This window comes from Theropithecus gelada, chromosome 10 (assembly GCF_003255815.1).
Source record: "Theropithecus gelada isolate Dixy chromosome 10, Tgel_1.0, whole genome shotgun sequence".
Classification (NCBI taxonomy): domain Eukaryota; kingdom Metazoa; phylum Chordata; class Mammalia; order Primates; family Cercopithecidae; genus Theropithecus; species Theropithecus gelada.
The window spans coordinates 16,941,878-16,969,048 of NC_037678.1; the positions used below are offsets into that span (position 1 = coordinate 16,941,878).

Sequence of the window (27,171 nt, forward strand, 5' to 3'; positions counted from 1 at the left end):
CAGTTAGCGGGGTGAAGTGTAGATGGTCCAGGAAAAGGCGACAGCATGGGCACAAGCCTGCCTGGAGAGCATGCTCAACCCTGGAACTGCACCCGAGACCAGCTAGATGCTGTCTAAGCACTGGGGTTGTAGAGAGAGTAAACAAGAGAGGAGGTAGTTTGTGAAGCTGGAGAAGCTCTGTCTTCCACAGCTGACAGTCTCTTGGAGAGTAGGAGATAGTCTCGGAGGTTAACATGGAGATTTCTAGTAGTAATAAATGCTAGGAAGAAATCTGACGGCACAGTGGGATGGAGAGTGATGGGGGAGATGGGGCTGTGTTGGATGGGGTGGTCGTGGAAGGTTTCCCTGGGAATGTGACTCTTGACTTTATTCCTGCAGGAGGAGCAGGAGCTGGTCACAGGTAAAACTGAGGGAGAAATGGCTGGAGTGCAGGGTTTAAGGAAGGGGTGTGAAGACGTGAGTTTTGAGGCACAGATAGGGTGAGATCGCTGAAGGTCTTGTTTGCTGCATGCAAGAGGCTGGGGCTTATATATTGTACAGTGAGCAGGGGGTTGTGTGATTACGTTAGAGCGAGCATATGGCTTAGGGGCTAGAGGATATATCAGAGAGAGTAAGAGAGTCAGAAGAACAGTGAATATATTCATGAGAAAAAAGAGTGAATATATTCATGAGGTATCCCCAAGGTTGGATAGGATAATGAAGCTAACATTTACTCACTTCCTGCCAGTCCTAGTTCTAAGTGCTGCATATGTTTTAGCTCAATCGATCTGACAATAACTGTAAAGTAGGAGCTATTGTGATCAAGCCCATTTTGAAGATTTGGAAACTGAGACTCAGAGGTGAAGAAGCTTTCCCAAGTTTGAACGTTTGTTCATGACAGAACCAAGTTAAGAAAAAAACAGGCAGTTGTGCTTTCAAGACCCAGCTCCTAACCATTAAGCTAAGCTGCCTTTCAGGGCTTGAGGTTGATTGGGTGTGGGGCATATAGCTGCGGAGGGGGCCCAGGGCGTGCCCCCATTTCTAGCTTATGAGGCTGGGTGAATGGGGCACCTTTAAGCCAGGCAGGAAATTCAAGGGGAAACCTGCGTAAGGGACCAAGAGAGGGAAAACTGATTTCTGTTTTGGACATTGAGGAAGCCACTCATCCACTCAGTCCTGCATAATAAACACAGGCCCGTGCTTACTGTATCAGGCAGTGTTCTGGGAGCTAGGATGCAGCAGTAAATGCAAGACCCAGCCTCTGTCCTCAAGGAGTTTCCATTCGAAAGAAGAGACAGGTCCCAGACAAACGCTCCACAAATCATTGGAAACTTGGTGGGTAGTAGCATTGAAACTAGGGGCTTCTTCATTCCCAGGGACCTGTGGGATGTGGAAGTGGGGCCCTCTGGTTGGCAGTCAGATTTACAGGTTAAAGCTCCGGGGAACTATTTCGGCTCGCACAGAAGCTCCAGGAGAGGTGGTCTGGGCGGTATTTCCAGGTGCTTGTGCCACGGCTCGGTGAACCTAAAAGAAAAAGGCCACTGTCAGGAACTGCAGTCTGGGCCCAGATTCTTATCATGGTACCCAAAGTGGAATGTTAATGGAACCCCTCAAGCATGCTGTCTGATAGGCGTCAGACACAGGCTGCTGGTAGCCCGCCTTTGATTGCTGAGAGAGTGTCAGCAAACTGCCTAGGTCTTGGTGTTCACCTGGGCTGAGGGGCTCATGTGTTTTCTGATTAAGCATTTTCATATTGTCAGGGAAGCTAATGAGACACTCTATTCCCTTTGACAATGCAGACACCTACTATTGCCGTAAAGGTGAGGCTGAGGCTTCTTCTGGATTTACTCAGCCTTCTAGAGAGATGCTTTCAATAGACCAGAGGCAGAAGAAGATGGAAGCAGGAAGCCCCATCCTAATGTGTGCAGCATCTTTCTCTAAGGGCTTGCTCCTCTTACCCCACACTGGTCCAACTTCTGCTCTGTAACCGGGTTAAAACTTCCCAGATTTATAACTTCGATTTGCTACCTGCCGAGCCTCCAAACCTTGTCTGGCTGTTTCTCTGAGAGAATGCAATTTGCAGTTCTTAGGAACTCACACATTCTAGCCCAGTCTGTCCTGAAGATGTGGTCTCTCTTTTTTTCTCTTTATGCTCCCTATTTCTGGCATGAAGCAGGTGTCCAGTAAATGTTGTTGTATGATCCACCCAAATACGACTATTGTTCTTTCACAGACCTGCTCTGTACTTTGCCACCTTTGTTCCTTTCTTGTTCTATCAGAGTCGTCCCTTGGTATACAGCAGGGATTGGTTCCAGGAAACCCACGTATCCAGAATCTGCACATATTCAAGTCCTGTAGTCAGCCCTGTGGTACCTACCTCTGTTAGACCGTTCTTGTGTGGCTGGGTGCGGTAGCTCACTCCTGTAATCCCAGCACTTTGGCGGATCTTGAGGTCAAGAGTTCAAGACCAGCCTGGCCAACATGGTAAAATCCCATCTCTACTAAAAATACAAAAACTAGCTGGGTGTGGTGGCAGGCATCTGTATTCCCAGTTACATGGGAAGCTGAGGCAGGAGAATAACTTGAACCCAGGAGGCAGAGGTTGCAGTGAGCCAAGACCGTGCCACTGCACTCCAGCCTGGGCAATAAGAGCGAAGCTCTGTTTCTGCGGGGGGTGGGGGGAGGTGCTTGATACTGGGCAATTTAGAAAGAAAAGAGATTTAATTGGCTCACAGTTCTGCAGACTGCACAAGCATGGTGCTAGCATCTGCTCGGCCTCTGGCAAGGCCTCAGGGAGCATTTACTTATGTCAGGAGGGTGAAGAGGAGCAGACACATCACATGGTGAAAGTAGGAGCAAGAGAGAGGGTGGGAGGTGCCACACTCTTTTAAACAGCCAGCTCACGTGAGAACTCACTCGGTATTGTGAGGACAGCACCAAGCCATTAGGGATCCGTCCCCATAACCCAGACATCTTCCACCAGGCTCCACCTTCAACGCTGGGGATTACATTTCAACATGAGATAGGAGTGGGGGAAAATATCTAAACTATATCCTTCCGCTCCTGGCCCCCCAAATGTCATGTCCTTCTCACATTTCAAAATACAATCACTGTTTCTCAATAGCCTCCCAAAGTCTTATTCCATTCTTAACTCAAAAGTCCCAAGTTCAAAGTCCCATCTAGAGATGAGTTCCTTCCACCTATGAAACTGTAAAATAAAAAACGCAGTATTTATTTCCAAGATACAATGGTGGTACAGGCGTGAAGTCAATACTCTTATTCCAAAAAGGAGAAACTGGCCAAAAGAAAGGTGCTACAGGCCCCCACACAAGTCTGCAACCCAGCAGGGCAGTCATTAAATCTTAAAGCTCCAAAATAATTCTTGACTCCATGTCCCATATCTAGGGCACACTGGTGCAATGGGCAGGCTCCCAAAGCCTTGGGCAGGTACACCCCTGTGGCTTTGCAGTGCATAGCCCCTGCAGCTGCTCTCATGGGTTGGAGATGAGTGCCTGTGGCTTTTCCAGGCACAAGGTGCACATTGCCAGTGGATCTACCATTCTAGAACGTGGACGATAGTAGCCCCCTTCCCACAGCTCCACTAGGCAGTGTCCCAGAGGGGACTTTGTGTGGGGTCTCCAACCCCACATATACCCTAAGCACTGCCCTAATAGAACGTCTCTGGTGGGCTCTGCCCCTGTAGCAGGGTTCTGCAGGAGCACCCAGGCTTTCTTATGCATTCTCTGAAATCTGGTAGAGACTGCCATGCCTCCTTCCCTCTTGCACTCTGCGTCCTGACAGGCTTAACACCCCATGGAAGTTGCCAAGGTTTTATAGCTTGCACTCTCTGAAGCTGCAGCCTGAGCTGTATCTTGGGCCCTTTGGGCTGAGGCTGGAACTGGAGGGGCCACAATGCAGAGCAGCCTTTTAGGGTGGTGCAGGGCAATGGTGTCCTGGCCCAGGAAACCATTCTTTCCTCCTGGGACTCTGGACCTGTGATGGGAGGGGCAGCCTGGAAGACTTTTGAAATTGTCTTCAGGGCCTTTTTCCCATTGTCTTGGCTATCAGTACCTTGCCCCTTTTTAGTTATGCCAAATATCTCTAGCAAGTTGTGGGTTCTTCTCCCCACAACTCCACCACCATCCTAAAAAGCCTTTTCTTTCTTTTCCACATGGTTGGGCTACAAAATTTCCAAATTTTTATACCCTGCTTCCCTCTTTAAGTTCCAACTTTTAGATTATTTCTTTTCTCCTCCATCTGGACACTTTGCTGCTTAGAAATTTCCTCTGCCAGATACCCTAGGTTGTCCCTCTTAAGTTAAAACTTCCACAGATCTCTAGGGCATGGACACAATACAGTCAAGTAGTCAAGTTCTTTGCTACAGCATATCAAGGGCGACCTTTAGTCAAGTTCCCAGTAAGTTCCTCATTCCCATCTGAGAACTTGTCAGCCTGGACTTCACTGTCCTTGTCACTATCTGCATTTTGACCACAACCATTAAACCAGTCTATAAGAAGTTCCAGACTTTCCCTCATCTTCCTATCTTCTCCTGAACCCTCCAAACTCTTTTAGCCCCTGTATGTTACCCAGATCCAGAGTTGCTTCCATATTTTCATATATGTTTATAGCAGTATCTCACTCCTGGCACCAATTTTTCTGTGTTAGGCTGTTCTTGCGTTGCTATAAACACCTGTGACTGGATAATTTATAAACAAAAATGGTTTAATTGGCTTATGATTCTGCAGGCTGTACAAGCATGGCACCAGCATCTCCTTGGCTTCTAGGGACACCTCAAGGAGTGTTTACTTATGGCAGAAGATGAAGCAGGAACAGGCACATCACATGCAAGAGGAGAATGGGAGCAAGAGAAAGTGTGGGGAGGTGCCACACTCTTTTTTTAGACAACCAGATCTTGAGAAAATTCACACCATGAGGACAGCATCAAGCCTCGAGGGATCCGCTGCCATGACCCAGACACTAACCATCAGGCCCCACCTCCAACATTGGGGATTACGTTTCAACATGAGATTTGGATGGGGAAAAATACCCAAACTATATCACTACCTCTGGGAAAAATCAGCCCTTCGTACACTTGGGTTTCCCATTCCAGGTTTTGTTGAAAAAAATCCATATGTAAGTGGACTCGTACAGTTCAACCCTGTGTTGCTCAAGGATTACCTGTACTTCCTGCTTGAATACCTCCCTCTCTCCTCCTCCTTTACCCATTTAGAGCTCCAGTTTACTTGCCACATAGTTCATGGAAACCTCCCAGATTCTTCACTACCAAAATATCATCTTTCTCGCTCTCACCGCCACGTAGCTTTTGTGCTCCTCCTTGTAGAATCGTCATGTACAGTTGTGCAGGTTGTGCTCCGTCTAATTCTAAGAGCATCCTGCACGTTATTACCCGTTAGTCTTTGCGGAAGGCTCCCTGGGAAGTGGACCATTCTCAAGCTCTGTAGTTGTGTGTGGCAGCCCAGCACAGTGGTGAATCCATGTTCTGATGTGTGTGGACTTTTTTTTGTATTCTGTCTTCCTCTGACTTTCCAAGATTGCAAGCTGCCTGAAGAGAATGCTCGTAGCTCATTCATCACCTGTATCCCTGTTGTAACTTATATGTAGTTATTGCTTAATAGCTCTTTGTTGGATATTTATTCATTCAGCCCATTTTTTGTCTGTGCTTGGAAGAACTAATTGAAAATACTTCATCGAACAGTCGATGCAAAAGTAGTAGAGGAAAAAAAAGCAGTATCAGAAGTTAATATTGATAATAGATAACCTGTATTGAAATCTTACCATATATCAGGTAGTACTTTACTAAGCACCTTATGTTTATTATGTCACTTTATCCTCACAATTATCCAATATAATATTCCTTGCTTCCTATTCTCTCTCCTGCTTTGAAGATGAGGAAATTGAGGCCTTGAGAGATGAAGTGACTTGCTTACAGTCACTCAGCAGGTACTGCAGCCGGGATGCCAAGCCAGGCATTCTGGAACACAGCCCAAACTCCTAACTCTTGATACGGAGTGTGCCATCAACTTTTTCTGCCCTCCTATGATGGTGGTTACAGTGATAACAGAAGGAGGGGCACTGGCTTTTTGTTGTTGTTACAAGAGTATCTACGGAGGACCCATGATTCACCAGGCTCTTTGCTGGATACTGTGGATGGAGATGAAAAGATGGTTTCTGTCCCCCGTGATCTCACAATAGGGACAGGGAGCCAGCGGTTTGAATCCGTATCATAATGCCTTCCTGCAGATGGCAGGCGAGCTTTTCACACAAGGCGCAGAGTTAGCAGGAGAAAGATGCAAGGAAGGGCTCAAAGAAGGTTTCCAGGAGGAGGTGACTTACACAGGGAATTTTGAAGAATGAACAGGAATTCATGGGGCTTCTAAGCAGGGAAGGGCATTCCATGGAGAGGGAACAGAAAGATACAGAAATGTGGCAAGTATGATGCGTTAGAGCAAATATAAGAAGCTTGGTCCTTTTATTATTGTCACCCCCTGGCTCAAATTAAGCCACTGTAGATGAACATGCAACTTGACCATGATATAGGCTTACCTTTATCCATTCTCCATTAATAAGACTCTATTATGGCAACTATGGCCTTGGGAGACAGTCGTGGAAACGGTGAGGGCCAAATGGACCATCTATATCCCAGTGACTTTGTCCTACTGCCTCTGACTTGGCCCTCAGGTAAGCCACTGGCCAATGGGCAAACACAGCATTGTCCCTTCATGCCACCAAACATCACCACGGCCCAGTGGCAGCTTCTTATAGGGCGTTTAGGGAAGCTCTAAGGAAGATATGCCCCTTTCCACTGAGCGTGGTGAGCGTGGATAATTTTACGGGAAAGTTGCAGTCTTTAGGCAGTGGGTCCCATGGGGAAATTCTGCAGTGCTGACTGCTTTTGGATTCGTTTATTTGGTTTATTACCCTCAGACACCTGTCACGTGTATGGCGGGTTGACTTTCTTCAGGTCTAGACCCACCCATTCAGCAACAGCACTGGCTTTGCCACCCCCGCCTTCATCTTGGTGTGCCCAATCCCAGACTCACTGTCCTCCTCCACAGTGACTTTCTCGTCGTATCCCTGGTCCTGGAGCCGTTGCCACCCACCCAGGAACCCCAGTGTTGCCTTCTGCTCCTCCTTCTCTTTTTTTCTCATATCTAAGATCTGTTCTTTTGAAATCCTCTAGATCCAGCTTCGTTGTCGCTCTTCCTGGCATAGACACTGGTTTGGGGTGGTTTTTTTTTTGGTTTTTTTTTGTTTTTTTTTGTTTTTTTTTTTTTTCAGACGGAGTCTCGCTCTGTCGCCCAGGCTGGAGTGCAGTGGCCGGATCTCAGCTCACTGCAAGCTCCGCCTCCCGGGTTCACGCCATTCTCCTGCCTCAGCCTCCCGAGTAGCTGGGACTACAGGCGCCCGCCACCTCGCCCGGCTAGTTTTTTGTATTTTTTTTTTAGTAGAGACGGGGTTTCACCGTGTCAGCCAGGATGGTCTCGATCTCCTGACCTCGTGATCCGCCCGTCTCGGCCTCCCAAAGTGCTGGGATTACAGGCTTGAGCCACCGCGCCCGGCCTTTTTTTGGTTTTTTTTTTTCCTTTGAGACAGAGTTTCTCCCAGGCTGGAGCGCAATGGCGCGATTTCCGCTCACTGCAACCTCTGCCTCCTGGGTTCAAGTGATTTTCCTGCCTCAGCCTCCCAAGTAGCTGGGATTACAGGCGTGCACCACCACGTCTGGCTAACTTTGTATTTTCAGTAGAGATGGGGTTTCTCCATGTTGGTCAGGCTGGTCTCAAACTCCTGACCTCAGGTGACCCACCTGCCTCAGCCTCCCAAAGTGCTGGGATTACAGGTATGAGCCACGGTACCTGGCCAACACTGTTTCAATCAGATTCTCATTTCACACCCCCGAAGTCTAATGATCTCCAAATGACATGTCTACATCTGTTCCTCTCATCTGTCCACAACTCACCACCCATCTGTCCATTCAGTTCACTTATTAAACTCTTCCTCTCTTCTAGGCACTGAGCTATAGATCATGGATCTGTCCATTTGAACACATCTGATGTGATCCTTGACCTTGCTGAGCTCCCGGGGGGTTGTAGACAAGTAGACAGGCAACCACTACATAAGGACGAGTAGGTGGGTTCATATGGCTGGGATAACAGTTAGGACCCCTGACCTAGACGTGGGGAGTCAGGAAAGGATTCTAGGAGCAAATGATGGTGGCCCTAAAGCGTACTAAGAGATAACCAAGTACTGAACATGGAGGTGCAGGGTGGGCAAGACCGTGAGCTCCATGACAACGGGGACAGTGCGGGTGTGTCTGACTCACCACTGTGGCCCCCAGCATCCGGCTCATCCCCTGACAAATGGGGTGTTCCCAGTAAGGATTTATTGAGTGAGCAACTGCGGGACAGTTCCCTGCAGAGCAAGCTAAACATGATAAGGCCCAGGGTGGAGAGAGAGCATGGGGTAGGGGGTGGGAAACTGAGAGAGAGTCTGTATGTCTGGAACATAGGACAGGGCTGGGGAGTAACCAAGCTGACAGCTGAAAGCTAAAAGGCCAGTCATCCTGCCCCCAGCACCTCCCTGAGGTCTAGTCTGTTTGTTTTTATTTTATTTATTTATTTTTTATTTATTTATTATTTCTTCATTTTGAGACGGAATCTTGCTTTGTCACCCGGGCTGGAGTGCAGTGGCACAATGTCGGCTCACTGCAATCTCCACTTCCCAGGTTCAAGCAGTTTTCCTGCCTCAGCCTTCCAGGTAGCTGGGACTACAGGCAAGTGCCACCATGCCTGGCTAAATTTTTGTATTTTTAGTAGAGACGGGGTTTCACTGTGTTAGCCAGAATGGTCTTGATCTCCTGACCTCATTATCCGCTCACCTTGGCCTCCCAAAGTATTGGGATTACAGGCGTGAGCCACCACGCCCGGTCTGGACTGTTTCAATTAAACTTTCATTGCATTCTCATGTCCATCCTTCTCTGCTCCAACCGTGGAGCCCTGCTAAGCCCCTCCTCCCCCGGCCCCCACTCCTAATACACCCTGGGCCCAGCCTTTGTCTCCTGTTGCTCACCTCGGATTGCATCCCCTCTGCCTTCTCTTCTTGTCAAAGTCCTGCATTTCCCTTTAGGGCACAGCTTCCCTCTCCTCTTACAGGTCCTTCTGACCCCGTCAGAATTGGCTGCTGCTTTACTCCCATGGAACGTGGTGTTCTTTTGTAGTCCTTATCACATTCCGCGCCGTGCTTATATTTAACTGCGCTCATCTGTCTCTGAGCAGTATGAGCTCTTTGAGGTCAGCGGGCCGGGTCATTCTCATCTTTGTATTTCCCACAGTGCTCTATTGCTAGTCGGTACTCATGCCATGAATGAGTTACGCTGTAACTCATGGCATTACGCTGTATGTCATTATTTGTAGTAGCGCAATAGTATTTATGCTAGTAGGTCTTGACTGACGTACTGCTTTGTGTCTAGCCGGTTCCTCATTAGGGCACATCTGCTATTGATTATTATCCCATGTTTATTTTTGATGTGCCATAGTTTGCACTTCTTATCGTATTTAATCAACACAGCAGCCTCATGAGAAGGTCTTTCTCCACATTTTCCAGAATGTAGAAATAGCAGTGCAAAGGGGTAAGTGACATGCTCAAGATTCCCACTCATAAATTTCAGACCTGGGTTTGGAACCCTTTTTCCATTTATCTCTGGAAGTTTTGCCCTTGCATAATGCTCTTTGATATTTTGGGTGCTGCCTCAGTAAAAGCAGCATTAGACATCTCAGCTCCTAACTGAAAGTGTTCAGGGCATAATGAGGTTGTTTGCCACCAGAATCTGATTTTATTACCAAAAGTATTAAAGTAACCACTTTGTTAGCGCAAAATCCACTTTGGTCTGAGTTCTGGCCACCAAGGCTTTCTGTAGAGGCTGGAGGCCATTGGCCTGGTGTACAATCTGAAAGTGGTCTGTTTTGGGATAAGTGAAAGCTATAGAAATATTGAAAGTGAGGACAAGCTGATACTGGGTGATGGGGGCTCCGGATGACTCCATCTTAAAGCCTTGTTTTCTTTTGGAGAGGAACACGCAGAAGACTGAACTTACACCGTGCTGTGAGAGAAGTCTCTTGCCAGCCGCCTGCAGCCAGTCTAAAAAACTTACCCTATGTTGATGTGTTTCTGCGTTAAGGCTGATAAGTCCAGGTGGCAGATATAAAGGTTGACCAAATTGTTAACACATGCTCTACTTACGACTTTCAGAAAAAAATGAATATCCTCATAACAGGTATGGCATTTGGCCTGAATTGGGTGTCAGTAGTGATTGGCGGTTGGTTGTCACTTCTCTGAATCATGGAGGTTGGGTGAGATGCCTTCTCTCCTTTTCAGCTCCTGCAGCCTCACCAGTGAGTACCGGTTTTGTAACATGCCAGATTTACTCTCACAATTGCCTTTAGAAACGAGCCCCGCCATAGGAACTGTGAAGAGTGTGTTTTTGCAGCTGTAATTCAAAGAGCCTTACATCTCTTCCTGACCCTTCCTTCTCACACTCCCCACAGACGGAACCCTCTGCACTTCCACCTTATTGCCGACTCCATTGCGGAGCAGATCCTGGCCACGCTCTTCCAGACCTGGATGGTGCCCGCCGTGCGTGTGGACTTCTACAATGCAGACGAGCTCAAGGTATGGGCAGGAGGGGAGGCACCTCCATGATCTCCTCTAGCTGGAAGCGTTACTGCTTGTGGTTTAGTAGACTGTAGCAATGCCAGAAATCTCAGCTCCTAACTGAAAGTGCCTACGGCGTAATGAGGTTGTTTGCCACCAGAATCTGATTTTATTATCAAAAGTATTAAAGTAACCACTTTGTGTGCACAGAATCCACTTTGGTCTGAGTTTTGACCACCAAGTCTTTCTGGAGACGCTGGAGGCCATTGGCCTGGTATAGAATCTGAAAGTGGTCTATGGTCGCTGTCATCTAGAGAGTTCTATTACCCAGTGAAGTAAATGCTAAACTCAGACCCCCATGGGCTGGAGTTTAAATCTGCGTATTGTCACTTACTGGTCAAAAGACACAAAGTAAACCACGCACCTCTGCTGGACCTGTTTTCTCATCAGTAGAAAAGGTGGATGAAATACCAAACTCATGGGGATAATTAAGAGACTCAAATGTGAGAATATATTTCAATGTGCTTTAAAAAGACACCATTGAATAAATATTAAAGGTTATGCCAGGCTGGAGGGATTTCAACCAAATGAAACCTTTTTGGTCATCTCATTCCCTTACAGTTTTTTTGTGGTACCATTTCGCTTGCATCAGGTTGAGACCCACAGCCCGATTAAGAAGTCCTGAATATTCTGGCTCTTGATTCTACTTCCGGTCTTGTTGCTAGCATTCCTGTAAACCTTTACTATTCCTTTAACTCTAAGTAGCAGAGCACACTTCTGGTTCCCTTGGCCCCCTCTTCTGTGTTTGAGTCTTTGCTTATTCTGTTCCTTCCATCTGATATGCCCTTCCCACCTATCTTGCCACAACTCCTGTTCATCCTTCAGGACTCAGCTGCAGTGCCAACTCCTCTTAAGAAACACCTGACTTTCCCAGGAAAGAGGAAGACATTTTTTGTTCACTTCTCTGTCTACTGGACCCTTCTCAATGGGATGAGGAGAGGAGCCGCATCTTATTCTTTTCTGTATTTCCGGTGCGTAGTAGGTACCTGCTAATGCTTGTGGATTTCACAAATTGCTGTGATTAGAGGAACATGTGACTTTGCAGAAATACACTGATGCTCTGTCTCCGATCACCTTAGGAAGGACTTAACACCTAAGCATGGGGCTGACTCTGGCAAATTGCTTGTTCCAAACCTCAGAAAGCCATTATCTTTTCATTTTAGAGCCATAACATTTTTAATAGATCACTGACATGCCAGCCAGAGTTTCCGATGTTCACATATTTCAGGCTCTGAGGTTGATGGAGATGTTCGGAATTTAGCATTTGGGGATTGTCGTGGTAATTGGCGTGCCATTCCAATCTATTCTGAGCTAAAATTGATTAACACTCTTAAAAAGGGAAAAACAAAATTTAGCAAATTGCTGCGCTAATTAAGGTGAAAGCAAGCCACTCTGTCTCCCAGGGTCTTAGCGCCAACACCATGGGGAAAAGCAGCCTGGAAGGAGGAGCGGCAGCTGGTTCCCAAGGATGCCTCTGCCACTGCGTTCACCATTTGCCTTTCTTTCGGTCGGAGTCCAGTGCCGCGTCCCCTGTGAGCCTGCGCAGGGAAGATACCGAAGTGGGCTGGGCGTAATGGCTCACGCCTGTAATCCCAGCACTTTAGGAGGCTGCGGTCGGGAAGATCGCTTGAGCCCAAGAGTTTGAGACCAGCTGGGGCAACATTGTGAGACCCCCCCCACCTCTACAAAAAATTTTAAAAATTATCCAAGTATGATGGCACACGCCTGTAGTCAGTCGAAGCTGCTCTGGAGGCTAAGGCAGGTGCTCTGGAGGCACTTGAGCCCAGGAGTTTGAGACCAGCCTGGGAAACATAGTGAGGTACCTGCCCCTACAAAAAACTAGCTGGATGTGATGACTGCACTTGTAGTCCCAGCTACTCTGGAGGCTGAAAAAGGAAGATCACTTGAGCCCAGGAGTTCAAGACTGCAGTGAACTGTGATCGAACCACTGTATGCCAGCCTGGGTGATAGAGCTGGCAAGCGGTACGATTGTAGTGGTATGTGGTGTGATGTGGTATGATCATAGCGGTAAGATCATGGGTAAATGAATGTATCTTTTTTTTTCTCAAAAAAAAAAAGGAAAAAAGGAAAAGAAAATACAAAGTGATTGGGAAAAAAACTAATTTCAAATCCTGGTTTACTGTTGAAGAATTCTCTAACTGGTTTTGAACCTTGCTTCTCTCAGCTCTCAGATGGCTTGGGACTGAGTCAGCCACAAAGGAAGGGATGAAATAAGATGGCCCAGTGTGCACAACATGGCAGGTTCTTAAAAATGCTTCATTCCACTTGCAGCCAAGGCCAGAATGACTTAAAATGCCCTTGGGTGGTGTGGCCTGTTGTGAAATCCATCAACAGCTAAGAATTGGAAGGAGTAAGGTACTATGGACTGGAATTCCCTCCTGGAAGCTCCTTCCGTGAGGTCTCGGATTTAAGGGGAGAAGGGGAGGAAACACTGATGCTCTGACTCTGTCATGCCTACTTTAATCCAGGGAGACCAGCTGTCTATTATTTTACATGCTGGTTTTTTTTTTTTTTTAATACATCTGAAATGAATCCTTCATAGCTCAAAATATGATAATTTAGAAAATAATAATTTAGATAATTTAGAAAATACGATAATTTAGAAAATCTGATATGTTCAAAAGAATATTGTCTCTAGAGTCCTGTCCTCTAACCCCATCTCTACTATTGAAGACTTCACTGAAGCTTCCTGACACCTGCTTTTTATTCCCCTACCAATTAACCACCTATCTCTCTCACATTCCTGAGTCCCCTGAGAGCGTTGTCAGAATCCAGTACAACAGTGAGGATGAAAATATTTATAAAAAGTAATTTTTTCATAATAATAATAGGATTCATGGCAAAGCCAGGATGAAAACCCAGACCTGACTCCATGATCTATTAGATGTATTATAATACATCTGTCTATGTATTAGTTTATACATAACCCAGATCAACAACCGCAAAGCCATGATCTGCCTACTCCACCAGCCTGACAACCCCCTCTGCAGTGGCATCGCCATCTGCTTAGTTGCTGATCTGGAACTGAGAGCTCATCTTTGTCCCTTTCTCTTGCCCCGGGTCTAACCACATCACACCCTAGGGTGGCTCCACCACCCGCTGCACCTACCTAGTCCATGCTTTGTGATCTTTCCCCAGCACAATGGCAAGTGTTTTTTCAGACTAGTCTCTTCCCTCCACTGCTCACCTCTCTTCCCCCGTATCTTTTCTCTCATTAGCAAAAGTCAACTTTCCAAAAACAAGTGCAGTCATGCCACTCTTTTCCTCTGGGTAAAACCTTCCCTGGTTTCCTACTGCTGTGAGATAGAGGTCACAGTGTGTGTTTGTTTGTTTGTTTGTTTGTTTTTTGCAGATGGAGTCTCGCTGTGTCGCCCAGGCTGGAGTGCAGTGACATGATCTCGGCTCACTGAAACCTCCACCTCCTGGGTTCAAGCGATTCTCCTGCCTCGGCCTGCTGAGTAGAGTAGCTGGGACCACAGGTGCGCACCACCGGGCCCAGCTAATTTTTGTATTTTTAGTAAAGACAGGGTTTCACAGAGTTGGCCAGGTTGGTCTCGAACTCCTGACCTCAAGTGGTCCGTCTACCTCAAGTGATCCGCCTACCTCAGTCTCCCAAAGTGCTGGGATTATGGGCATGAGCTACTGCCCCTGGCCGAGGCCACAGCTCTTAACTGAGTCACATCTCTCTGTAGACTCTGGCTCCTGCCTCCTTCCAAGGTGTACTCGCACCACTTGCATCCTTCCTCACTCTCCAGTCCTGCAGATTCATTTTGCTCCTTCTTTCCCACCAGAGCACCTTTGAACAGGTGATTTCTTCTATTTGTTAAACTGTTCCCCAACTTCCTTCCTTTCCCCCATTGCTAATGAATAACAAGTTCTTTTGCTAAGGTTACATGTACTCAGGGAAACTTTCCCTGCCTTTTTCATTTCATTGGGGTTGCTTTGTTACATGTTCTCCTAGAATCACATACATTTCTTCGGTAAACTCAACACAGAGGGTATTATTTCATGCTTTTGTGTGATGAGCTAATAAATGTCTGTCTGTCTCCTATACTGTAAGCTCCCAAACCAGCATCACGTCTGTATTTCACCACCTTTGTATCCCAAATGCCTGGTGTAAGGCTTTTAAAGATGTTTGCCAAACCATTTTTCAAAGAAGTTTTATAGATGTGTGCTACAACTTATAAAGATGCTTGCTAAATGACTGGCTTGTAAAGATGTTTATTAAATGACTGATACACGATGAATTTAGAGCTGGATCCCTAAGAATAATAAAACCAGTGGCAAGGAGTTTCTCTATCACTGTCAGGCCCAGGAGTTCACGTTTCTTTATCATGGTGGAGCCCAGGGTCACCACATTCCTAATGCCTATTTGTGTGCAGGAGGCTTGCGTGGGCAGCCAGCAGTTTGCCCACCAGCCACCCTGAAGTCGCATAGATAAGGCCTCTCCATTTGCACCAGCTCGCCTCCTAGGAGCAGCTCTGGAACCGGTGAGTGAGTGTCTTTCCATGACAGGTACGCTAGGAAGGAAACACATTAAAACACCATCCAGTAGACGACCTCAGGGAAGGAGAAAGAACAGGAGAGAAATGGCCTTGTGCTGTGGTCCACAGTTGCGTTCAGGAAGCAAGTCAGACGGTACCCACAGCAGACACACGTGACGGTCTCTCCGGATACAGCTCCAAGAAATCACTTGGTACAGCTGTTGGAAATGGCATTTCTCAGAAATGCTCCTGTGGGCCCCTTATGATATCTGTTAGTGCTGGAGAATGAAGTCATAGGGAACAGGAAATTTGTGAGAGATCAGTGCATGATTAAAAATGAACTGTGGGAAATTCGCAGTGGACCAGCGCACTTCTCTCTGTAATGACCAATTAGGGAGGGATTTGCAAATAGTGATGGCTCAGCCTGCCTGTCTCTGTGGCCTGTGAAATGCTCATTGGTCTTCCCGATGTGTACATGGCCCATTTGTTTCCGGCCTCCAAGTCCTGGTACCAACAGGCTACCAGGACTGAAGGTACCTCTCCTCTGAACTCCACTCAAAACATGCAGCTCCAATCTACAGGAGGAGAACTTATTTTTGCGTAGAGCTTTGTCAGTGGTGCGTGCTGTCACTCATTTCTCATGACGAACCTGGGGGTTGGAAAGAGAAGTATGATTACCTCCATCTCACAGATAATTCTTAAGTTAAAGTGCGGGGTTGAAGAGCATTTGCTGAAGATTAGGCTGCTAACAAGTGCTGATGCTGATATTCGACTTTTCCCTTCCCCGATGAAATGACATGAGATAGAGGATTGTATAATTCAGTAGGCATGGATGTGCTGGAGATCTTAAGGGAAGTTGAAAGACATGGGCCACAGCCCCTGGGAAATGACTGTTGGTTACGACCGTCGAGTTGCACTTGAATTCAAGATTCGTCTTTTCCATGACTTTGGATCCCACAGGCTGTGGTCTAACATCTATTGCTTAAGAATCACTTAGTCAACCATTGTGGAAGACAGTGTGGTAATTCCTCAAGGATCTAGAACCAGAACTACCATTTAACTCAGCAATCCCATTACTGGGTATATACCCAAAGGATTATAAATCATTCTGCTGTAAAGATACATGCACATGTATGTTTATTGCGGCACTATTCACAATAGCAAAGACTTGAAACCGACCCACATGCCCATCAATGGTAGACTGGGTAAAGAAAATGTGGCACATATATACCATGGAATACTATGCAGCCTTTAAAAAGGATAAGTTCATATCTTTTGCAGGGACATGGATGAAACTGGAAACCATCATTCTCAGCAAACTAACACAAGCACAGAAAACCAAACACCGCATGTTCTCACTCATAAGTGGGAGTTGAACAATGAGAACACATGGACACAGGGAGAGGAACATCACACACCGGGGCCTGTCAGAGGGTTGGGGGTTGGCGGAGGAACAGCATTAGGAGAAGTACCTAATGTAGATGATGTGTTGACGGGTGCAGCAAACCACCATAGCACGTGTATCCCCATATAACAAAACTGTATGTTCTGCACATGTATCCCAGAACTTTAAGTATAATAATAATAATGAAGAATCATTTACTTCATTTCTCATGTTTTACCTGGTTCTCTCATGGTCTGTTTCTCACAACACCTCTATGGACTAAGTCCTGTTATTATTTCCATTGTATATACAAAGGAACTGAGGCATGGGGAGTTAACTAACTCCAAATCACGTAGCTGGTACATGGCAGAGCCAGGGTGAATATCCAGAACTGTCTGATTCCAGAATCTGTGCCCTTTATCCTATGTCCTATTTCCCTCTCTGTGGCTTATTTCAGCTAAGTTACTGTTATTGTGTCTAGACAAGGACTCTCTGAGCTTTTGCAAGGGGCGTTCCTTCTCTGGCTGTTACTGAAGAACCAGTACATTAAGCATGGCCCCTGCGTGGAAGGCCTGCTGGGAATGGTACTTCCTGTAGGGGATAAAAGGGAGCCCTTCTAAGGATGCTGCTGAGAATAGGGATGGCCCTGTCACTTCCATCCAAGGATCCTGTTCTAAACTAACAGTCATCACTCTAGACAGTTGGCTTTTAATCAGGAAAACATTTCTTACCAGTTTTCAGACAAGGCCCTACATGTCTACCAGCCTTTGATCTTGCCCCAGCTGGCCCAGAAAGTCACCCCCATGCCATCACTGGGGTGCGCATGATCCCAAGCTCAGGAAGGGAAGCGGCAGGGCAGTGGCTGTTTCATGATTCACCTGTCCAGCTGGGAACCCTAATTTATCTCCTTTTCTCTTAGACTCGATGCCCGCTTGTTACCAACATCAGAAAGATGATGAAGTGAGATTCAGGACTGTGGTTGCAGAAAATATTGAGGGTGGACTCTAAAAATTGGCCTCCTACTCATCCTTAATTGCCTTTGTGCTGGTCTCTATGGAGGATGGCAGAGGTTGTCTTTAGATAACTGTCATCTTTCAGCCCCCCTGCCATCCTTTAGGAGGCAGACTCATTGTTCCTCTCATGTAGGGGGTGGGCAAGCTGCTGCCTACCCTGTCTGTTTCCTGGGAAGCTATGCTTCCTGAATACTGGACATTTTCTTCTGGGAGAGACTGAAGAGAACATGAAATCATAGGATTCTAGCATGGGAAGGAGGCTTAATACTTAGAGTTTGTTGTTGTTGTTGTTGATGAATTAGGCAAAGAAGGGCAACTGAATTGCCCAACAAGATATCACATATGTTTCTTTCTAACATATACCTTTTCCCAGAATGGGTTTTCTGGCTGCTAAGCCTGGTTTATAGTTCAATGGGGACCATACTTAACAATGGTTGAACTTCAGGGGCTGTGACCAAATGCTCTCATGAGGCTGGAGCAGTTCCAGTGAAGCTGGGCCTGCAGAGGAAAGACAGAAGATGTAGATATGTCTCATGGAAGGGCATTATCTGCTCTGGGATGCCCTGTAGAAACATGAGAAATGAAGTAAGGTGTGTGTGGCCTTCTGAATCCCCCAGATGACTAATAATGTGTTAATACCCAGAGCAATGGACAGAGGCGAATAAATAGCCTATCAAAATGGGTATTTCTGGCTCTCCCTTACTGGTGAAGATTAAATGCAGTTAAATGAGGACTCGTAATGGAAAGCAGTGCTTGGCACATAATAGGCACTCAAGAAATCCTGCTTTCTTCTTTTTGTTCCTAATTGGCTGCCTTTCATAGATTTAAAGATGACTGTAATTAACTTCTTAAATCTTTTCTTTTCTAAGCCCACCATGTCAACCCTTCCTCTTCTCCTCCAACAATGACTGCCGACCTCTCAGAGGGTCTACATTATGGCTTATTTTTCTAGAATAGTTGATGGATTTATGCTCTTGTTCCTTCTTTCCTTTGTGTACCTGTGTTATTCGGCAGGGTGACAGAGGTTAAATGTTGTGCGCAGGTCTGGAAAAATTACCACTTTCCCATTTTCTTTATTGTTTTATTGGTTCTTGGATTATCTGTGTGGTTTCTGAATGTGAAGCCTGGTTCCGTAAGGTCAGCAGTGTACCTCTGGCCTCTGTCATGGTCTTTTCTCTCTCACACAATGAGGGCAAGATTACAGAATGGACATGGAAAAGCATAAAGCACTTGAAAGCATACCTTTGTGTATTTATAAGACTGATGTTTGACTGTGAAATACTGGACATGGAAAATTTTAGACAATGAACGCAAACTCTAATCTGCATTAGAAAATAATCTTTTTATGTCATTTGTTCAATTCACTTTTTACACAGGCAGATTTTTCTTTATTTAACAGTCTTCTAATGAATGGGTCTTGTCCCCTTTTGAGAAGCATAGAATCTTAATTAGAAAGAAATTTGGCAGTCATCTAGCATAACCTCCCACTTTCTTCTATAATATTCTATAGAATTGGTCATTAATCTTCTGCTTTTGAATACTTCCAGAGATAAGAGATCATTACCTCCCAAAGGACCCTGTTCCATATTTGGAAACTCTATTAGAAATATTCGCCTTAGGCTTTAGCGAAGTCTTCATCTTTTTTATTCTCCTCATTGGTCCACCTGAGCATTAGTGAAGCTCAAGTGCAAGCCTGTGTACCATTTGTCTGTTCCCTCTTCTGCCTTCTCTACTGGACAGAGGGAACCTAGAGGACAAGGTCTGTAACATTTATGTTCATGCCCAGCCTTTGGACAAAATCTGACCAATCCCGGCCTCCAACAAATGCCTGGCTTCTATGTCTTGAGCTACATAGTGTGGGTCAACCATTTGTTTGAAGACCATTTACTGAGTCCTGTCTTCTCAGTAATCACTACTCCATTTCTTCAACTGTCCCCGAAATGACCGTGCATGGAGCCTAGTTGGCAGTTGACCCTTAAACATGTCTTCTGATCAGCTTGCGCAATAAACGCCTTGCAGATTGCTGACTTGCTTAAATGTGCTCCCCACTGTGTCTCCATCCCATAGATAGAGACGTTCTCCGTGGTTCTGCAGATCACAGCACTTGGTCTAGATCCGCATATGTGACATGCCCCACCTAGAGCTACGATTGGTCTGAGCTCAGAGTCTTAAACTCATTTAAAAGCAGTGACGTGTCCCAACTCACCTTTTTTCTCATCCTGAGTGTTGTTTCCTTCTCATTCTTATTTATTGTGGTCTTCTCATTCATACTTCATTCACCTGATAAGGAAATACTTTATCTGTATCAAAACATGTCTTCTACCCTATAAATATGTACACCTACTATGTACCCACAAAAAATAAAATTAAAAATTAAAAAAAGAGAGAAATGCTTTCATATACCTACTTTCATTGTGTCCTCCCAAGAACTCCATGCTACAGAGAGGACATGTGTTTTATTATGTTTTATTTCTAAGGAATTTGCCAAAACAATTAACCAAATGCTGCTAAGGAGAGCAGCATTTGGATGGAGCGGATGCCAGAATCTCGTTTTTGCGAGCCTTCCCTGCAGTGCTGTTCTCATGCACCACAAATCTTACCTACCAGAAACTTGAGTTAAAAAACAACTTCAGCCGGGCCTGGTGGCTCACGCCTGTAATACCAGCACTTTGGGAGGCTGAGGCGGGCAGACCACCTAAGGTCAGGAGTTCAAGACCAGCCAGGCCAACATGGTGAAACTCTGTCTCTCCTAAAAATGCAAAAATTAGCCGGGCGTGGTGGTGGGTACCTGTAATCCCAGCTACACAGGAGGCCGAGGCAGGAGAATTGCTTGAACCCAGCAGGCAGAGGTTGCAGTGAGCTGAGATTGTGCCATTGCACTCCAGGCTGGGCGACAAGAGCAAAACTCCATCTAAAAAACAAAAACAAAAAACTTCATTGATTCAAGGATGTGGCTGTAATGATGGAGTTTGGCTCAAAAAAAGAAAGACAGACCAGAGGTGTCTGACAAATAATGAGAAAGCGATGGGCAGGGTAAACTGGAAATTATGATGAAGTTAGGAAATTTTTGCACTGAGCACAGAGTCTTTGTCCAAATGTTATGAAAGGATAAAAGGCTAGATTTGAGGAGTGAGATGTTAGAGATTTGGTATTTTTGATGAGGCCCTTTTTTGGGTTGTTTTTTTTGGCATGTTAGCCTCAGATTGAGTGGCTGAGGTGTTGTTGGAAAAAGTTAATGAAAACTATGGACTCTAGATACTGCAAGAGCCAGGGTGCTGGCTGCTTCATCCCTAGGATGATGGAACTCAAGGAAAATGGTCAAGCACCGAAAAGAATTGTATACATGCAGATCAAAAGGAGCCTCTACAATCCAGGTAAAATCAGTGATAAGTTGCCCACATTAGCGTACACCCTAGAAAATTATTTGAATTGCAAGGATTAAAACAAAATCCTTCTTTTAAGAATAATAATTCTCATTAATAAGAGTTGATTATGTGCCAACTTAATATGCTTAACCTGCATAATCTTTTTTTATCCCTACTATTTCCTGGCGAGGAAACTGAAGCTTAGGAAAGAGACTTGTTCAGATTACTCAGCAAATTCATTGTAGAACCAAAACATAAATTTTGAGTAGTCTGACTCTTGAGCAGCACTGTCCAGTGGAAATAAAATGGCAAGTCATCTGTGTGATTTTAAATTTTCCAGTAGTCACACTTTGAAAAGCAAAACAGAACCACTGCAATAAATTTTAATAATAGATCTTATTTAATTTTATTTATCCAAAGTAGTATCATTTCAACCTGTGATCAGTATTTTAAGAATTCCTGAGATATTTTACAGATTGTAAATATTAAGTCTTTGAAAACTGGTATATATCTTGAACATCTCACTTTGGGCACACGTATTTTAAGTGCTGAGTAACACATATGGTTGTTGATGGCTGTGGACAGGGTATGGAGCTTGGTTTCTCACACTACATGGTAATACCAGGGCAGAGGGCAGAGACAAGCTTATTATCTTGGAAGAATAAAAATCCCGCTTCAGCTTTTGCACTGTAAGAGTAGGTGTCCAGATAAAATGTCTGTAGAGTTTTGAGCAAAATAGACAGAGATCCGAGAATACCAACCAAGTTCTCTCATGTTGTAAGGCAACAGAAAAAAAAATGATAGGCTGTGCCGGAACCCAGAAAATATACACCAAAACGCAAGGTGCAGTGGCTCACGCCTGTAATCCCAGCACTTTGGGAGGCTGAGGTGGGTGGATCGCTTGAGCCCAGGAGTTCGAGACCTACCTGAGCAACATGGCGAAACCCCGTCTCTACCAAGAAAATACACAGATTAGCCAGTCTTATAACCTGGTCTCTAAATAAATAGATTTACAAATTTTTTACAAACAGAAAAAATATATATACATAAGTGTATTATTCTTGAAGAAACTATAGCTTATTTGTAAGCCACCCCAAAAAAGTGATCAAAATGAATATTCAGGAACGAAAAGGTATTGTTATAAAGGGCAGACAGTGTGTACTGAGTTACACATAGAGTGATCTGGAAATAATTGTTTTAAGTCAGTTGCAAGGCTGATTGCAAATGCCAAAAAATATTTGCCCTCAGAACATATGCAGATAATAAGCTGATCACATCCATTTTTAAAACACACTGTAGAGTATGAGTTGGGTTTAAAAGCTGTTAAATATAGGGGATTTTCTGGGGTAACTTAGGTAGTATCTTTTAACTCTTCACTTTGATCATCCTGGGAAAAAGGGTAAGATATTTCTGCAAAGCTCTGATGAAATAAGTAGAATTAGATCTACCTGATTAGTGATGATTATTTCCAATGAAATAAAGCCTAAGTAAAATAGGTAAGAAGCAAAGAAGATGAGACAGAAAAACATAATAAAAAGAAATAAATAATAAACTATTAGATAGCCACATGGGAAAAAATAAATCTTGCTCCTCACTTCATACCACATACAAAAATTAACTTGAAATGAATCTTAACACTTAAATATAGGAGCTAAATCTGTAGAACTTACAGAGGAAAACAAAGAAAGTTGTAGTGACTTCAAGTTAGGCAAAGGTTTCCTCCCCTCCCCTCCCCTCCTCTGTCCCCTCCTCTGTCCCCTCCTCTGTCCCCTCCCTTCTCCTCTCCTCTTTCTTTTTTTCCTTTCTTTTCTTTCTTTCTTTGGGTCTCTCTTTGTCACCCAGGGTGAAGTGCAGTGGCAGAATCAGCTCACTGTAGCCTCAAATTCCTGGGCTCAAGCAATCCTCCCACCTCAGCCTCTAGAGTAGCTGGGACTACAGGCACATGCTATCATCACTCCTGGCTAATTTAAAAAAAAAAAAACAACTTTTTTTTTTTTTTTGAAGAGACGAGTCTTGCTATATTGCCCATGTTGATCTTGAACTCCTGGCCCAAGCAGTCCTGCTGCCTCGGCCCCCCAAAGTGTTGGGGTTACAGGTATGAGCCACCATGCCTGGCAGAGAGATTTCTTAAATAAGACATAAAAAGCACAAACTAAATAAGAAAAAAATTGATAAATTGGACTTCATCTAAGTTGAGGATTTTTGTTTTAGTAAAGACATTAATAAGGATAAGCTACATTAATAAGGATAAGCTACAGACTGAGAGAAAGAATTTGCCAAGCATCTATCTGAGGAATGATTTGTATCTGCGATATATGGAGAGGTCTTATACCAATAAGAAAATAACCCAATTTAGAAATGAGCAACATATTTTAAGAGTCATGTCAGCAGATGAGAGATGAGGTGGCCAATAAATCCCTGAAAAATGCAAATTAATAATGACATCATTAGTCATCAGGGAAATGCAAATTAAAGACCATCCTGAGATACCACTTCACACCCACTACAATGGCTAAGATTAAAATGACTCACAATACAAAGTGTTGGTGAGAATGTGGAACAGCTGCAACTCTCTGACATCACTGATGGCTGATGGAAGTGAAAAATGGTATACCACTTCCAAAAACAGCTTGGCACCCTCTTTTTTTTTGAGACGGAGTCTCTCTCCGTTGCCCAGGCTGGAGTGCAGTGGCCCCATCTCGGCTCACTGCAACCTCTGCTTCCCGGGTTCAAGCGATTCTTCTGCCTCAGCCTCCCGAATAGCTGGAATTACAGGCACCCACCACCATGCCCAGCTAATTTCTGTATTTTTTAGTAGAGATGGGGTTTCACCATATTGGCCGGCTGGTCTCAAACTCCTGACCTCATGATCCGCCTGCCTCAGCCTTCCATAAACTTTACTGTGAAATGTTCCTCTTATGTAAGTGCTGGGATTACAGGCGTGAGCGACCATGCCCAGCCTTGGCAGCTTTTTGAAAAGTTAAACGTATACTCACAGTATGACCTAGAGGTTCCTGTCCTAGGTGTTCAACCAAGAGAAATAAAACCTATGTCCACTGGAAAACTTGTATGTTGGTATTCATGGCAGCTTTATTCGTAGGACTTCACTGTCCATCAGCTGAAGAATTGGTAAACAGCTGTGGTATATCTCAGCAATGAGAAGGAATGAAATGATGGCACATACAGCAATACCAATGAAAAGGTTTGATGCTAAGTGAAAGAAAGCCAGACCAAAAGACTACATGGTAAATGATTCCATTTGTGTGACATTCCTGAAAGCAAGACAAAGTTAATAGGAACCAGAGGGTGGTGTGGTAGGGATTACCCAGAAAGGGGCACTAGGGAATTTTTGAGGGTGATCGAATTGTTTTATAAAGTAATTGACGTGGTGGTTCTTGCAAACTGTATTCATTTATTAAATTGAATTGTCCATTTAAAAGGGGCGAATTGTGACGACGTAAAATGTTTTTCTCAAAGCTAAAAAGAATGCATAAAAATACTATTACTGAAGTAAAATCAAGCATCAATTATTTTAATAAATGTAAATACTTTAAACTCTTCCATTACTGGAAAGCAACTTTAATTCTTGGTTAAATAGCAATATAGTGTATGTTAATTTTAGACTAACTGAAATACAATAAAATATATTTAATTAGATAAAACTAATAATTTTAAATTGATACACTTAATACCTGTTAGAGGATATAATAGCCAAGTTATTTTCCAAGTAGAAAACTTCCAGATACACAAAAAGCAAAAATTGATAGAAATATATGTTGGGAGAGCTTCGGCCACAGAAAAGTAAGATGAATCATCTTGTTAATGACAGAAATGATTTTTAAAACATAGTATCAATAGTTACCGAACTGCCTATCTTGTGGAATGAAAATGAGTTAAGTGTTTATCAAAAAAATTACACAAATGATAGATACTATGGCACAAGAAACCTTATTAAATTCCAAACCATAAAAATTACACAGGCCCTACTCTTGACCACAGTGCAGCAGAACTACATATCAGAAACAAACTTTTAAATGGGAAATTCAAACTACTTGGAAACTAGAGGAGGGTGAAGAATTTTCCTAAATGCTATTTAATCCAAAAGGAAATAAAAACTAAAATTATAGCCTGTTTTGGTATCAGCAGAAGAGGAACATTTCACAGTAAAGTTTATGGAATGTGCCCAAAGTTGTCACTGGAGATATTTTAATAGCCTCCACGTCTTCCATTATTCAAAAACAAAGATAATGATAAATGAATCTTACATTTCATGCGGTAATTGAAATAGGAACAATGGTGTGTCCCTAAGGAAAGCAGAAGGGAAGTGGAGTTCACAGCAGAAGTCTATGAAGTAAGAAAAACAAATAATAAACAGAAAAACAAATATTTTTCTAATATTTGTTAAACTAAACAAATATTTTCATTAATTAAAATATTATTTTTAATTAATTAATTTCCATATATAAAAAGATGGCAAACCTCTGGTAAATTTAATAAAACAATGGAGGAAATATTAATAAGCAAAACAATGAATATGATGGTATACAACAATATAAATTTGAAAAATGGTAATCAAAATCAACAATAGCCAACATTCACTTGTCATTTATCATGTATCAGATATAGTACTAAACATTTAGTGTTCGTTATCTCATTGAAATCTCATGACAGACCCTTGAAATTATTGCTGTGATAATCTTTTACAGAGGAGGAACCTGAGAGTAGAGGCAACTAGACCAAGACTTCTAGCTGTGGAGTGGTGGAAACAAGAACTGAGCCCTTCAGCCTAGCCCTGGGCCCTAGCCTTTCCTCCTTACTTACTGCAGTTGAACTCTGTGAAATTCCATGCAGATTTATGAAAGCCTGGAGGTGTAATGTTGTGTTTGCCAGAAAGAAGATTTGCATTTATTGTGGCTGGTCACCTGAGGCAATGGCAGTCCTAATCACTTTGAATTAAATTCTACATTTGAGGTCTGTCAGATACCAGGTAGCTTGAGACCAGACAACACACCACTCTGTGATCCATCTTGAGGGCGCTAATTCTCAGGGAAGGCCTCCTGCCCCCACTTTAGTAGTCATCCAGATAAAAATCAATGTGTTTTCTGTTCCTCCCTTCTGTGTGGGGGAGTTTGTGTCTAAATCACCTTTATGCTAAGAGTGTAGGATTTGGGGTCCTAACTTTATGCAGAGGTTCTCCCTCTGACTCCCCCTTAAGCCAGACCATGGGCCTCATCTTCTAAGCAGAAGTTCAAGAGCCATTCCCCTCAAAGCAATACTGAGTTTCAGGAATTACTTATATTCTAATTTTCCAACTTGGACTTGCTTTTAATTTTTGTAGTTTTGCTTTGATGCCAACTCAAGTTTTATGCACGCACTCACACACACACACAAACACACACACACACATATATGTTACTTGTTAACTTTTCCAAATGTTTTCACTGTGAGGGTTTTGAGGTTATCTAGTTCACTATGTTACCTGAAATAGGGATCTCCCCTCTCCATCTGTCTTCTAGAGCTCAGTTATCATCTCAAGGAAAGTGTTCTGGGCCCGGCATTCTGTTCAAATTTGGGTTCCCTTTCTAAAGGTCATCTTTCCACCTGTTACTTCATTCTCTATGACATTGATCCTCGTGTACTTATTTGTTAAATACCTTTGATGCATGGGTATTGGTGGATGTACGTCTCACTTGCCCACTACAGTGTGGAGCCTACATGGATGGACCCCTCTGCTCTTCCTTCTGCTTCCCGATTCTTAGCATGTGCTTGCTCATAATTGACTCTAACCAGGTGTTTGAATGAAGAAGTCTTGGTAAGAATTTTGAGGCTGTTTCATTTAGCACAGAGGAATCCCAGTACCGTTATTTTATCTGCTGTGAACATGAAAGAGAAGGCCAATAACTTAAGTTCTGGGTATCCATGGTCTCTTGCTCAAGGAAGAATTTCCAACCTGTAGAGAATGAATAGATTTATGCAATAAAAGGCATTAATGTGATTGAGGATTTGGGAAATGATCAAATAAGATATTACCAGATTAAAAAAAAAAAATGTTGTCTTGATTGAAGGCTTGAATTTAAAAACAGAAACATTAAACAAAACTTGAAGAAAAATATGAAAATGTTGGTCTAAGAGTGAGGAAGGTTTCTGTGCGCCCAAGGAAAATGGAAAAAAAAAAAAAAATCTTGAAAACTCCAGTA

The 27,171-nt window shown here is 43.9% G+C and overlaps 1 protein-coding gene across 6 annotated transcripts in view; it reads left to right on the plus strand.

Annotated features, from left to right (window-relative positions):
• The window catches only part of LARGE1 (LARGE xylosyl- and glucuronyltransferase 1), a 631,116-nt gene that overhangs the window by 306,808 nt on the left and 297,137 nt on the right, over positions 1-27,171 (plus strand). For all 6 annotated transcript variants that reach the window (XM_025399702.1, XM_025399703.1, XM_025399705.1 and 3 more), the window contains one exon: positions 10,542-10,665. In XM_025399702.1, coding sequence (XP_025255487.1) covers positions 10,542-10,665 — 124 coding nt within the window. The remainder of the gene's footprint in view (positions 1-10,541; positions 10,666-27,171) is intronic.